The sequence below is a fragment of the Rhinatrema bivittatum genome, chromosome 3, assembly GCF_901001135.1.
Source record: "Rhinatrema bivittatum chromosome 3, aRhiBiv1.1, whole genome shotgun sequence".
Taxonomy (NCBI): Eukaryota; Metazoa; Chordata; class Amphibia; order Gymnophiona; family Rhinatrematidae; genus Rhinatrema; species Rhinatrema bivittatum.
Window position 1 is genome coordinate 423,356,015 of NC_042617.1, and position 15,590 is coordinate 423,371,604.

Sequence of the window (15,590 nt, forward strand, 5' to 3'; positions counted from 1 at the left end):
GGTTTTGTATGGAGTTTGTGGAACCTTTTCACAAGGTTGAGGTCCACCTGTCTGATATGACACAAGACCTATTCTTAAACTTTCAAAGATAGGCTATTCAAAAAGTTATGATTCCTTGATACTACAGATGTTTGCAGTTTTGAGTGGGGGTTCCCAGGCAAGCCAGTGATGGGTTGCCTCAGCCCTGTAGTGGGAGAACCCAAGCCTAGTTTGTGTCACCCAGGAGAGGACAATGGCAGGAAGAAGCCATGACCTCAGTAACTCTACTGGGGCTGTTTGTCATCAGGGTGGAATGGCTCTGGTGAATAATCAGACCAGATGGGCATTTGCCTTGCTTGTCTGTGGCAGGTCAGCTGGTAATGCCCAGGTGAGATGCCTCTCTGAAGCACAGGGACCTTGCTTACCAGTGGCATGTCAGTGGTCCAGAGGCGGTCATTTAGACACTAACATGTTGTCCATCGCATTCTCTTCCACTCACTCATTCCCCCCTGTTGCTATTCAGGAATAACCTTTATTATGGCTTGGGGATTTAGGTTTAATTGGACTGTTAATTGCCAATCCAATAAAGCTGAGGCCATCATTATTCAATTATGCATTTCTCAGTAGAAATGTATTTCTGTGTATAAATCATTAACTGAAGTGGGCGTTTTGCTTGCTGTGCTACGGTTAATTCGCAGCTGGCCAGGTTATGTATTTTCTACTGCCGGTGCACATTCTAAGATGGTGTCTACAGTACTTCCACTGAAGCAATAGTATGAGATTATTTAGGTAATTTCTGTCAAGAAGCAGAGTAATTGCTTCATTATTCTGATTGAAAAATATGTTTTGTCAAAGAAGTCAAAAACTATATAAGAGCTGAAGCATGTGGCAATGTCTCTAAGAGTAAATATTATGGTTCATTTTTCTTTCAGTTTCAATATGGAGCCCAGTTATGATTTTCTACATATTTATGAAGGAGAAGATTCCAACAGTCCTCTAATTGGCAGTTTTCAAGGCTCACAGGCTCCTGAAAGAATAGAAAGCAGTGGCAATAGCCTATTTCTGGCATTTCGTAGTGATGCTTCAGTTGGCATGTCAGGATTTGCCATTGATTATAAAGGTAAGGTTGCTAATATAATGAGAGTTGAGAAAGAAAGGTAGCATATGTGAGGTAATATTAAGAGACATGCGTTAAAACATTTGCTATGATTATGAATTGTATTTTGCTAAAGGCAGCTGAGATTTGATTGATATTTTGTGACTGTATAATTTGGTGATCTCACAGTAGTCAATAGTACTAGTTTCACTTTTTCAAAGATCTGAAAAGCATTTAAAACAAAGAAAATGCATAGATGAATCTTTAAGTACCATTTTTTATAAAAATCAATTTAACCAAGTGTGTTCCAGTGCAAGTCTTGACTCATGTTTTGAAACACTGTAAGAGATAAAATTTAAACAATTTCCAAACATATGCATACCAGCAATTCTAATTCTAGCCCAATGATATTCCATATGTGGCTTAGGAACCACATGGAACTCTTTAGGATCTTCAACATATCTATTTTATATTATATACATTGATCAATGATCACAAAATTGAGCGGAGGCAGCTGAATGATAAAATAAACATAGAAATGTTATTTCAGACTCATTTTCCTGCTAAACTTATTCATGAAGAGGTAAAAAAACAAAGGGATGGATTTTCAAAGGGTAACACACGCCGGGCCTATTTTCAAAAGGCCTGGCGATGCGCGAAAAGCTCCGGGACGTGTGTAAGTCCCGGGGCTTGCAAAAAGGGGCGGGGCAGGGAGGGGACGGGATGGGGGTATGGCCAGAGGCCTCTGCACGGCCGCTATGCCGGGGATTGCGTGCTGGCAGTCAGCTGGCATGCGCAACTTGCTTCAGCTCCAGGGCTGAAGTAAATTTGTAAATAAAAGAAAAGAACAAGGAAAAGGTAGGGGGGAAAGGGCGGGGGAGGGAAGGGAAGGTGGGGTGGGGGGGTAGGGAAGTTCCCTCCGAGGCCGCTCCAATTTCAGAGCAGCCTGGGAGGGAACAGGAGAAGGCAGCACGGCTCGGTGTGTGCAAGGTGCACAATTGTGTGCCTCCTTGCATGCGCCGACCCCCGATTTTATAACTTGCGTGCGCCTCGGGCGTACATGTGTTTGTGCTGGGTAGCACACGCATATGTACGCCTATGAGCTGTTTTGAAAATCTAGCCCAAAGGTATTTACATGGGCAAATGCATATTTATTTATTTATTTATTTAACATTTTTATATACCGAAGTTATACACATATATATATATATATATATATATATATATATATATATATATATATATATATATATATATATATATATATACATGGGCAAATGCATATCTACATGCATGAATGTACATTTTGAAATCCCCCCACATACATACACATACCATATGAGGAGGGGATAAAGTAAGCGTATTTTAGAGTGTGAATAATTTTATTCAAACAAAATTGGGTGGTGTTCAGTTGATAGAATGAAAGTACCTGTAGAGATTTCATTTTCAAATCTCCCTGTATACTTCCATGTGCATATTTTGCACCTGCATTCAGGGTACAAATGTCCCCATGTTGTATGCATTGACTATATTTTCCAATTCCTGTAGTACATGAATGTAATGTGCTTTGAAGTACCTGAAAGGTTGAATAAATCAATTAAATAAATACATAAAATGAGCTTGCACTCTTAAAAAGACTCATTATTTCCTTCCCTGTAATAAAACTTAGTACTATATTAGTAAATGTCTGTATTATATTTGATTTTTTGTGAAGATGGGGATGGATGATTACCATTTTTGTCTTTTTTAACAGACTAACATCTATGACTTCCAATTATTCCTAATTTTAAAATTATTTGACATTAGATCAACATGAGCTTATTAACATACAATATGCTCTTGCAGAGAAGCATTTACATAGTTCTTTTGTAAAAGTTTTAAATTTCTACCACACAATGCTAAGTAGTTACAATGCATTTTTTAAATAATGTACCGTGATTATTAAAAGTATTAGTGTGCTAATTGTACATGCCAATAGTAGGATGAGATAATTAATTATTTTGCTATTTAAAACCAAAATTAGTCAACTAGGATGCAGCTTGAGCCTGTTGTAGAACATTTAATCCAATATGTCATCAAATCAAATGCTATTTACATAGGACTTGATTCACCCAATTGTGTGGCTAAAGAAAATTACTGCAAGGAAATAATTCATTGACTTCTGTCAAAAAAATAATCATGTCCTATGTTAAGAAATATGTAAGTCCAATGAATTATGAATGTTGAAAAAAACCAGAATAAACTTCTATATGAGTTTTTAGAATGGTATTGCATAATGCAGCCTTGGATTCATTATCATGTGCAGACTCTAATTATTCCTTTTCCAGTATGCTGGCTAGCCCTCCTGTGGTTACTAGAAGATGGAATTGGGTGGAGGAAGCATACTGAGCATGCTCTGAATATAATGTCAGCTTGAATTTTAGGGTATTATCACTCTTCTAACTCATTTAAATATACTCCAACTTCATAGAAATAGGGAAAAGGCATAAAAGAAAAATATCAATCTTCCCTTCTGTCTAATTAGAAGGATATGAAAGATAATGCTATTAATGAGCTAAGAGAGGCTCACGTATGCAGAAATGAAAAAGGAAAGTACCTTGTCTCATTCCCTTTTCACACTTTGTCTTGCCCTCATTGCCTTACCAACAACTGTATGTATCAAGGAAGAATATTTCCATCAAAGATAACATATTTGCATTTTCCTAATCTGAGGTTGCAGTTTACACTTCACCCCTTCTTGAATAGGATGCCTTAACGGCCAAGAACTATCTATAGAAAGCAGCCCAGCACAAGATGGAAATGGAAATATGTGTTTATCTGCCTTATACAACACAACCATCCTTAGATTTCAAAACTCCACTGAGTTAATTTTCAAAGGAGTTACATGTAAAAAATTAGTATATATGGATTTAATTAGTTTCATGCGCACATTTACCTATGCAAAAATGAGGTGGTGTAGGGGCATTCTGGGGCGGGGCGAAAATGTACATGATAAGTTGTTATTTTATAAAGAATATACATGAATACATTAGGCAACATATTTGTGCTATTTTGTACCTGCTAAATAATTTGCACAACTGATATCAGACTGTTGTCTGCTATTTTTGGGTGGAAGATCTGAGTGGAGGAGATCAGGATGAAGTACTTAGGAGGGTGTTGATGAACTGAAGGTAGACTAGGTAAATTGGTTGAGGTATCAGCAAACTAGTGATTTCAAGTACATGTACATATTTGAAAATATACCTACTTCTACATGTAAATCAGAGTTTTATGCATGCAAGGTTTTATTAGTGTGTAAACTGCATGTGCATGTTTATAAAGAAAATAAAGTACATGCTTTCAAAATGTTAAAATATTTTGACATACTGAAATATATGCACATATTTTGGGGAGCAGATATACAAGTATTTTATAATCTGCACAGACCAAATACATACAGATTATAAAATACTATAGAAGATCTCCTAGTGCCTATATATGCACATATATAGGACTATTCGGAGAAGTTTGAAAGTTACTGTGAAGGAGTATATATAAGAAGCCCTCATAACAATGTAAGGGACTGTTTCCAGCTGTCTAGTTCTAGTCCACCTTAAGATAATGCATTCTAGATGCCGGGCAGCTTCCTAGGCAAGGAATATAGCTTAGGCTCAGAGGAGAGCAGAGGAGGCCCTGGAACTGAGAATTAGGCAGATCCTCCAATATAATTGACCTATTGTATGGTATAGATTGTGGTAAGCTGAGAAGGCAGCTCCTAACATATTTGACCTATTGTTGTGTTGATACTGAGAAATGGTGAAGGAAGCAGTATAGGTTTGTTACTATATTGAATAAAGATTATGTAAGTAAAAAGCCAGAATCTAAATATTTCTGACCTCTGGAAGTCTTAGATCGCTTGGATGGTACCAGATATGGTATCAGTTCTGAGATTTTCTACACTAAGCAAATATGTAGCCTAGATACATGTCTCAGAGAAAAAAGAAGGAAAGGAAGTTTGTTTGGAAACCTGTATGCTCCAAAACAGTTGTACAGAGCAGATGCCTGTGTTACAGAAAATTCTGAGCTATATAGCAGCACAGAGCAGTTCTCAAACCAGAAAAAAGAAGAGATATTTTTTTTTCTGAGGTTAGGGAAGTTGGGCCTAAGTGGGGCACAGGCGAGAGAAGTACATTGAAGAAAAGCACACACAGAGGAAGATAATTTTCCTGGGGCCTAATTACAGTGGAAACTTGAAAGTTTAAACTTATAACAAGCTAAGGCCTGGATTTATCAAAATGCACTAAATATCGCATGCGATAGGAAAAGGGGTGTGTTTTATGGTAATAGGCTGTTTATCCCAAAGTGCACTATCTTAGCACTTTGCATAGGTATTAGTACGAACTGCAATAACTTTTTTGCACTAAGTTCCAGAATTGTTGTAATTCCTACCTACAACCACTGGGGGGGGGGGAGGGAGAGAGAGAGAGAGAGAGAGAGAGAGACTAGCTATAAGGCCCTTATAGTAGTTAGGTATTTATACCTCTATATGAGGCCCACCTAGCTACTCGAGGTAAGGTTTAGGTATTAGGGATGTGAATCGTTTCACGACGATTAAAATTATCATCCGATAATTTTAATATCGTCTTAAACCGTTATGAAACACAATACAATAGAGATTCTAACGATTTATCGTTATAAATCGTTAGAATCGTGAGCCGGCACACTAAAACCCGCTAAACCCACCCCTGACCCTTTAAATTAAATCCCCCACCCTCCCGAACCCCCCCCCAAATAACTTAAATTACCTGGTGGTCCAGCGGCGGTCCGGAACGGCAGCGGTCCGGAACGGGCTCCTGCTATTGAATCTTGTTGTCTTCAGCCGGCGCCATTTTCCAAAATGGCGCCGAAAAATGGCGGCGGCCATAGACCAACAGGATTCGACGGCAGGAGGTCCTTCCGGACCCCCGCTGGACTTTTGGCAAGTCTTGTGGGGGTCAGGAGGCCCCCCCCAAGCTGGCCAAAAGATCCTGGAGGTCCAGCGGGGGTCAGGGAGCGATTTCCCGCCGCGAATCGTTTTCCGTACGGAAAATGGCGCCGGCAGGAGACCGACTGCAGGAGGTCGTTCAGCGAGGCGCCGGAACCCTCGCTGAACGACCTCCTGCAGTCGATCTCCTGCCGGCGCCATTTTCCGTACGGAAAACGATTCACGGCGGGAAATCGCTCCCTGACCCCCGCTGGACCTCCAGGAACTTTTGTCCAGCTTGGGGGGGGGCCTCCTGACCCCCACAAGACTTGCCAAAAGTCCAGCGGGGGTCCGGAAGGACCTCCTGCCGTCGAATCCTGTTGGTCTATGGCCGCCGCCATTTTTCGGCGCCATTTTGGAAAATGGCGCCGGCTGAAGACAACAAGATTCAATAGCAGGAGCCCGTTCCGGACCGCTGCCGTTCCGGACCGCCGCTGGACCACCAGGTAATTTAAGTTATTTGGGGGGGGTTCGGGAGGGTGGGGGATTTAATTTAAAGGGTCGGGGGTGGGTTTTAGCGGGTTTTAACGATTTTAGTGGGTTTTAACGATTTTAACGATTTATCACGATATTTTACCCCCCCCAAACTGCAACAATACGATTCCCTCCCCCTCCCAGCCGAAATCGATCGTTAAGACGATCGAGGACACGATTCACATCTCTATTAGGTATTAGTTTAGGGGTTAGGGACCACTTTGACATTCAGAGTGCGACATATGAACAGAACAGTGCACTCAACCTAGCTTGATGGACTCTCTACCTGGGTAACATCAAGCTAGGTTGAGAGAACATTGCACATATCTCATCTTTGGGTGAGTTTCCTCACTCCGAAGATCATCAAATCTTCATAAGAGAGCACTAAATCTCACCTCGAGTAGCTAAGTGGGCTCATATAGAACTATAAATACTTACCTAGTATGAGGGCCTTATAGCGAGTCTCTCTCTCTCACTCTCTCTCTCTCTCTCTCTCTCTCATGGTGGTAGACTAGGCTCTCTTTCCCCAGCAGCTTAAAATGCTATTTGCAAAAACATCACAAAGTTCAATAAAGCCATATCACATAGCTTAATGAAAAGGGGGTAGCTAAAGCTGTGCAATATGGCTTCATAAATTGTGAAGCTGGCCCACTTGGCCAGAAATCATCCCCAAACTCCTCCCCTTTTCCTAATTTGCATCTCACCATACATTATGGTGTTTTCGCATGCGATAAAGGTGTTTTTGCATGTGTTAAAGGTGCTTTTCGCATGCGAAAATGCCTTACGCATGCAAAATCGCCATATAGCACTTTGATATATGACCCCTAAGGAAGTGAGTTCCATCCATGTGGACAGTATTTAAAATGAATCAGAACTGGACAAGTTAAAATTTTTTCTGACTTTCTCCCTTTCTGGCAAAAAAAAGGAGAGGAAAGTTTGTTTGTATGTGTGTTTGAACAGGCCATGACCCTTGAAAGAAAAGCCTCTGCTGTCAGAGTGTTTCTCTGAAAGAAGAGAGAAAAGTTGTGACTGCAATGTATTTTTGTGTGATGGCAATTTGTTCTCTCAATAGCAGGAGTGGTGGGAGAACCAGAGTCCACCCAAAACAAGGGAGACAATTGGAAAAGGCTGAGGAGATAATGCAGCCATGAAATCTGGCTGAGGGAGAGGAGTCAGATAATCTATTGCCAGGAGTCCAGGCCAGGCAGAGAGAAGAATGGCTAAAGCTGGTGGCTGAGATACAAGAGATTGCAGCAGAAGTAGCTCAAGTGGTATGTGAGGTGATACAACTCACCAGAGAGGTCACCACATTAAAGAAGGAATTTACTGGCACTGATGTAGCTTCCTTGAACCGATGTACCCAGGGGGCTAAGAAGGAGCCTGTCAGAAGAAGAGATGGTAGAAATGTAAGAGTCAAAGGCATTACTGTGAACTGGAGAGCAGCAGCAGTGCCTTCTCATGGCTAACCCACTCCCCAAGGGCTGTGCTGACCTGGGAGCAGAGCGGCTGAAACCAGAGATTGTAAACCCTCTGGAGATAGGGAAAGACCTACAGTACCTGAATATATTCCACTTTAAAGTGCTGAAAAATTGTGAAAAGTGGAATATAAATATAAATAAATAAATAAACAAAGGCAAGGAATGAGCTGAGGCTGAGCACTGGGCTGCTATCCATCATAAAGTGGAAGAGGCTGAGAAGGCCAGAGTGAAAAAGGAATGAGAATCCTTGGAGAATGAGCCATGAAGAATGGAGAGATAATGGAGGTCCCAGAGATCCAGCTTGGAGAGAAAAAGCTGCAAGATGGGACTAACAATGTGGATATTATGGAGAATGACACTCTGAGACCAGCCAATGCAGATGGTCAAGAGAAACAAGAGGATAATTTGGGTTTGGTAAAAGAGAAGCTGGGGTTGTACAGGGAACACTTAGCTGAGACTCCAAAAGGGTTGGGGAAGGGTACCTCAGAAAAAATGTGAATGGACCCCAGTTGAAGTTAATTTCCTTGGGGGAATTCCATAGTTTAGGACCTCATAACCCAATACTGGCAGGGGTCAGAAAGGAAAAGAGAAAGCATTAGGTTAGGGCAGAAAGAAATCATAAGAATAATGCATTCCTATTGCTAAATATAGCCCTGGAAAGAGTAGATGCTCAATTTGGTTAGACTGAGCTGAGGCAGGGGGTATGTGAAGAAGCATAGAAAAAAAGCCCCCAGAACAATATAAAGGGAACTGTTCTAGCCATCTGGTCTCAGTCCACCTTAAAACAAGTCATTCTTGATAAATGGTGGCTCCCTAGCCAGGGAATATAGCTTAGGCTCAGAGGAGAGCAAAGGATGACCTAGGAATGAGGTGAAGGCATCTCTTCCAACATAACTGACCTATTATATGGTGAAAATTGTGGTGAGTTAAGGAGAAAGAAGCTCCTAACATATCATACCTATCATATTGATGCTGGGCACTGTTTAAAAAAATGCAGTGTATGTTTTTGACTGTACTAAATAAAGATTATGCAAGTGAAAACCAGATTTTGAATGAATCTGTCCTCTGGAAGCCTTAAACTTCTTGGACTGTAGCACAGTTACCCTTTGAGAATAACACCACAGGAGAGGTAGAATATAAACTAGACATCTACAACACATATATCCCTTCAGAGCCGTGAGGACGCAGTCAAAACGCTCGCGGATGAAAAAAGTATGAAATAATGAAGGAGAATAATCCCAGAAAATATAAGATACTATCGATACCAGAGATGTTCCTGAAGCAGCAGAACACGAAATGTGATCATGTTGAACTAAGCTCTGATATCCACAAGAGAAAAAGTAAAAAGAATTTCAAATGCAGGACAGTGCCTGGACCAATGATTAAAGATGACCCTTTAGCGGTTAAAAGTTGGAGCAGTAATGCCCGTACACCGTGGGGTATTATGAAGGTCCATAAAATATTAAAATATTAACAAAAAAGACACAAGATACAAGTGAAAAGATCTAAATTGGGAAATTGGGACTCCGGTAAAAATAAGAATTGATCTAAGTTTTGAGAATTTTAGATGTTGACGTCTTGTTAAGTACCCAAACATGACATACATCCCATGCTACTAATGACTGTATAGCAGTGGTTATTCCCTAAGTCAACTTGATTAATAGCAGTTTATAGTTTACACATGTCTCCAATAACTTATCCAAACCTTTTTTAAACCCAGCTATACTAACTACCTTAACCACATCCTTTGGCAATGTATTCCAGTGCTTAATTTTGCATTGAGTGTAAAAGAAATGCTATATATTTGTGTAAGTTGACAGTGTGTAAAATTCCAGCTTTCTAATATAGATTTGTCATATAATAGTGTCTGTGTTTGTACATCTTCATACAATTCTGGCATTGCATTATACTGTGGCTTTGTTCTATGTGATAAAAAAGATGAATGCATGTTTGCATGTATGTAGAAGCTATGTAGAATTGATGTTTGCATGCTTGTGATGAAGTACACTTGGGGGGCAGATTTTCAAAGCCTACACGTGCCAAGCCTATTTTGCATAGGCCAGGCAACGCATGCAAGCCCCGGGAAGCGTGTAAGTCCCGGGGCTTGAAAAATGGGTGGGGCATGGGCGGGGCAGTTTGGGGGCAGGGCATGGGCATGGCCAGAGGTCTCTCGACTGCTGCTGGGCCCGGGAATTGTGTGCCAGCACTCGGCTGGCGTGCGCAACCTATGCCTGTCCAGAGGCAGGTGCAACTTCTGCAATAAAGGTTAGGGGGGGGGTTAGGTAGGGCTGGGGGGCAGGTTAGGTAGGGGAAGGGAGGGGAAGGTGGGGGGCTGGAAGGAAAGTTCCCTCCGAGGGTGCTCTGATTTTGGAGCGGCCTCGGAGGGAACAGGGAAAGCCATCGGGGCTCCCCTAAGGCTTGTCGCGCGCAAGGTGCACAAGTGTGCAACCCCTTGCACATGCCGACCCCAGATTTTATAACATGCGCGTGGCTGCGTACGCATGTTATAAAATCGGGCATAGATTTGTGCACGCCGGGTTGCACGCACAAATCTACGCCTGCGCGTAGCTACTAAAATCTGGCCCTTCATGTCTTTGTGACATTAAGTGTAAAGTTGTGAATAAAAGGAAAAAAAGAGGCTCAGATTATTATAAAAAATATAATATGAATGTTGTATAGGGTAAGGATGCATGAAAGTAGAACAAAACAGATTTTACAAAGCCAACTCAGTGGTCCCTGATGGAAAAGGTGAGCAAATATTGCATGAAACATTTTCAATGGTCTTTTAAAAGAAGGCAGATTAGAATGTTTGTTTTCTTTAAGCTGTTAGCTGATAGAACAAATAAAGAGGGATTAATCCAGCTAGGTTTTCAATATTCAATATTGATTCAATCTATGATGAAGTGCTGCAGACTGTCTACTGTGATTTCTGTTTGCAAATAAGTAAGCAAGAATTTTCAGTTTGCCATTTCTGGTGCCTCTTAGGGTACCTTGGAATTTTTACAACTGTTTTTAGGTTTTTGAGCTTGTTTATGATCCAGTGCTTACCCTCTTATCTAGGAGGGAATAAAGAAAATCAAATAAATATTCACCCCAGAAGCAGACATCTTGTCGAAATATGGCCATCTTGGGTATATTGGATTGATCATTGTGCTAATTTAATGTTTGATTTTATTGTAAATATGCCTTTATTGATATTAAATTTATAATATTTTATCATACACTTTAAATATTTATTATTTTATTTTATTTATTTTTTGTGTTATGCGCTTGTTGTTTTTGTATGTTACTTCTATGTCATAAATTGTTTTAAACTTATTTTTTAATGTTTTCATATGTTACAGACACTGTTGTAACAAACACCAATTCATAACATTTATTCAGTATATTGAAAAATTATAAATTTTAATACAGATATCATATATTAGTATATCTACCATTATACTTGTCATTTAGCACCATATTTGAAGTGTTACAGTCATTTCTCTACAACACACACTTGGGGCAGGATTCATCATTCCTCGCCGAATGATTAATCCCATGAAAAAGGGGAAGGTGGGCCTACGAAAGGCCACAGCCGTTCGCAATGCAGCGGTGTGATTTCGCCGGCCATGGCTGCAGCCTTTCACACGAATAGCGCCAGCATAAAAGGTGGTGCTATTTGCCGTGCTACTGCAGGTGAGAATGTTTCTTACAATATCCACGGCAGCGGTACTGCAGCCAACTCCTCCCCGCCCCTCTCCTCCCCTCTTGGTCATTTACATTCTATCGCACACGAAAAGGCCCTTTTCACGTGCGAAAGGGGTTTATCATGTGTGTTAGGGCTTTATCGCGTGTAATAATGCCCTGACACATGCGATAAACCTTTAGAGGTAGATCTTCAAAAAATACGCGCACGCATACTTTTGTTCGCGCCTGGTGCGCGAACAAAAGTACGCGTTCGCGCAAGTATTTAAAATCTACCCCTAAGTTTGTACCTGAGGCAATGGAGAGTAAAAGTGACTTACCCCAGGTCACAAGGAGTGACAGTGGGACTTGAAACCTCGTCTCCTGGTTCATAGCCCACTGCTCTAACCACTAGACTACTCCTCCTCCCTCCATTTAAATCTAGGTCCTTTGTATGGTAGTGAGCAGTTCTACCACTGAGCCATTGGGCTGGCCCCACTAATAGTAAATTTTCTGGATTTGTATTTACAGTTACCTTAAACATTCAAATAATTGTACTTCTCACTCCTTCCCAGAAACTTGGAATTCATGATTAAATGTACCAGATGTAGGTCATAGATTTGCTTTCACCATATTCTCTCCAACACTAAAGAAATTCATTCTTATGTAACTGAAATAATCTGACTGGAGTGAAATACAATTCGGAGGCTAATTTACAGTGGTTTTGCTAGTACATCCTTTTTAATGTTTTGTCTATGTTCTTTGCTAGAACCATAGCATGCATAATTGGTGGAGTATGAAGATCTCAGTTATTGCAAAACAGTGATACCTAATAGCCAGTCTCAGGAAAATCAGACAATATTTTATCATGGAAAGGATGGTGACATAATGTTAAAAAGTTTGCCATAAACACAGAAGAAGCCTAGTGGCAAAAGGATGGTAATGAAGCACTGTGGTAACCTGCACAGAATGGCAGTTGCATCACAAAACTGCAGTGATATGACTTCCTTGTGTTTCCAATAAGGCATTGAGGATAAGCTTCATAGAGCGGTGCTTACTACCCTAAAGAGCAGTGTTATGATTCCATCAGCTCTTCAAGAAAGCAATGAAGTAACCTACTGGAGAGGTAGTTACAACTCTTAAAGTTAAATATACAACTTTCTTAGGTTTGATGAAGGACATAGAGGAAGGAGAAGTATGTGTTATGTTCCATATGGGCATTTGTATGCACATCTACCCAAAGTAGACAAATCACTATTCAGCAGTCTGAGTGGGCTATTTACATGTTAATGTGTTTTGTGATCGGTGCAGATCTCAACTATTTATTCCACTATAGGGGGGTCATCTAGTAACTCGAGGTGAGGTTTTTGTGATGTTCTAGGGATTTGGGGGAAATTTCACATGCATACGCAGAGGTACAAACAGCACAATACACATCAGTGAAGATTTGATGAGATTTGGAATGAGGAAAGATAAACAAAGATGAGATTTCTACAATGTTTTTTCGCCCTAGCTTGATAGTACCCAGGTACCCTCCACAATCCCTGTTCCCTCTCCCCTGCCCGAAACAGGATTCACAATAATATTGTGAATCCCATTTTTGGCACATCACACAGCTTAATGCCAGGAAAAAAGGTGAGTTATTTCCCGCATTACGCTTTCGCACGCAATGTTAAACGACCCTGATTTTAATAAATCCTGCCCAAACTCCTCCCCTTTGTTTAAATTGTCAGAATTTGCATACACATTGTGGGATGTGAAAAAAATGTATGTGTTATGGTGTTATCATGGGTGTTAGGGCCTTAACATCCTCGATAAAGCCCTAACGCATTTTGATGAATGGCCCTCTTAGTTTCTTTATCGCATGTGCAGTAAATAGGTAGGGTAGACTAAAGGACAACTGAAATACCTAAGAAAATTTCTTTTAGAATTCTTAGGCCCATGATTTTATTTTCCTAAATATTTTGTTTAACAATATTAGGCAGTGTTAACTAACAAGCTTATTATGTTGGTTCCCAGCCTAAAGAAAATAGTAATCACTTTTTTGAAAGGTTAACAAATATGTAGATAAAGGTGAACCAGTAGATGTAGTGTATTTGGATTTTCAGAAGGCATTTCACAAAGTTCCTCATGAGAGGCTTCTAGGAAAAGTAAAAAATAATGGAATAGGTGGCGATGTCCTTCTGTGGATTACAAACTGGTTAAAAGACAGGAAACAGAGAGTAGGATTAAATGGACACTTTTCTCAGTGGTGGGGAGTGGGCAGTGGACTCTTCAGGGATCTGTACTGGGACCCATGTTTTTCAATATATTTATAAATGATCTGGAAAGGAGGTAATCAAATTTGCAGATGATACAAAATTGTTCAGAGTACTTAAATCACAAGCAAATTGTGATAAATTGCAGAGGGCCTTGTGAGACTGGAAAATTGAGCATCCAATTGGCAGATTAAATTTAGTGTGGTTAAGTGCAAGGTGATGCATATAGGGAAAAATAACCCATGCTATAGTTACATCATGTTAGGTTCCATATTAGGAGCTACCACCTGCAAAAGAGATCTAGGCATCATAGTGGATAATACATTGAAATCGTCAGCTCAGTGTGCTGCAGCAGTCAAAAAAGCAAACAATGTTTGGAATTATTAGGAAGAGAATGGTGAATAAACAGAAAATGACATAATGCCTCTATATCACTCCATGGTGAGACCGCACCTTGAATACTGTGTACAATTCTGGTTGTCACATCTCAAAAAAGATATAGATGCAATAGTGAAGATACAGAGAAGGGCAACCAAAATAATAAAGGGGATGGAACAGCTTCGCAATGAGGAAAGACTAAAGAGGTTAGGACTGTTCAGCTTGGAGAAGAGACAGCTGAGGAGGGATATGATAGAGGTGTTTAAAATCATGAGAGGTCTAGAATGGGTAAATGTGAATCGGCTATTTACTCTTTCGGATAATAGAAGGACTAGAGGGCACTCCATGAAGTTAGCATGTAGAACATTTAAAACTAATCGGAGAAAGTTCTTTATCACTCAATGTTCAATGAAACTCTGGAATTTGTTGCCAGGGGTTGTATTTAGTGCAGTTAGTGTAGCTGGGTTTAAAAAAGTTTGGATAAGTTCTTGGAGGAGAATTCCATTACCTGCTATTAATGAAGTAGTATTAGAAAATAGCCACTGCTATTACTAGCATTAGTAGCATGGGATATACTTAGTTTTTGAGTACTTGCCAGGAAACAGGATGCTGTGCTTGATGGACCTTTGGTCTGACCCAGTATGGCATGTTCTTATGTTCTTATTAAAACATGACATGCATTTAAAGTAAATATAGATATCTAAGAATATAATTTATAGTCTACAATAGGAAATAAGACTGTTTGGAAGAAAAATCAAGGCAAAGTAGGATAAACTATATTGAGGTCAAACAGTTTCAGAAAGTGAATATAAGATGGGTATGTATTTAGGTGAATAGATGTTTATGGGTATGCTTATGGGCAGGGTGGTTAACTGTGAGTAAGTATCCATAGTGGTTCCTTCACATCTAAATACTGCTCATCATTTTTCAGATCATGACTAACCCTTTGGAGTGAATTTTAAAAGAGTTGCTCATGTTAAAAGGCCCATATGTGATTATATGGTCAAGCATGAGCAACTCTTATTTTAAAACCGGAAAATTATGTGTGTGTGTATGCACTCACATGAAGCAGCATGCACAAAAAAAGGGGGCAAATTTGGGGCATGGCAGGGGTGTAATGGGGTGGGGCCAACGCTCATAAATTCCGATTTTAAATCCATTGAATGCAGTGCTGTTACCTGCACATATTTACTTCTACTTTTTTTCAGGTGTAAGTCAAAACAAAACTTGTTAAAGCCAAAAACTGATTGGGAGATGGA

The 15,590-nt window shown here is 40.2% G+C and overlaps 1 protein-coding gene across 1 annotated transcript in view; it reads left to right on the forward strand.

Annotated features, from left to right (window-relative positions):
• The window catches only part of CSMD1 (CUB and Sushi multiple domains 1), a 4,035,193-nt gene that overhangs the window by 3,036,331 nt on the left and 983,272 nt on the right, over positions 1-15,590 (forward strand). The window contains 1 exon segment of the mRNA XM_029596871.1: positions 912-1,099. Coding sequence (XP_029452731.1) covers positions 912-1,099 — 188 coding nt within the window.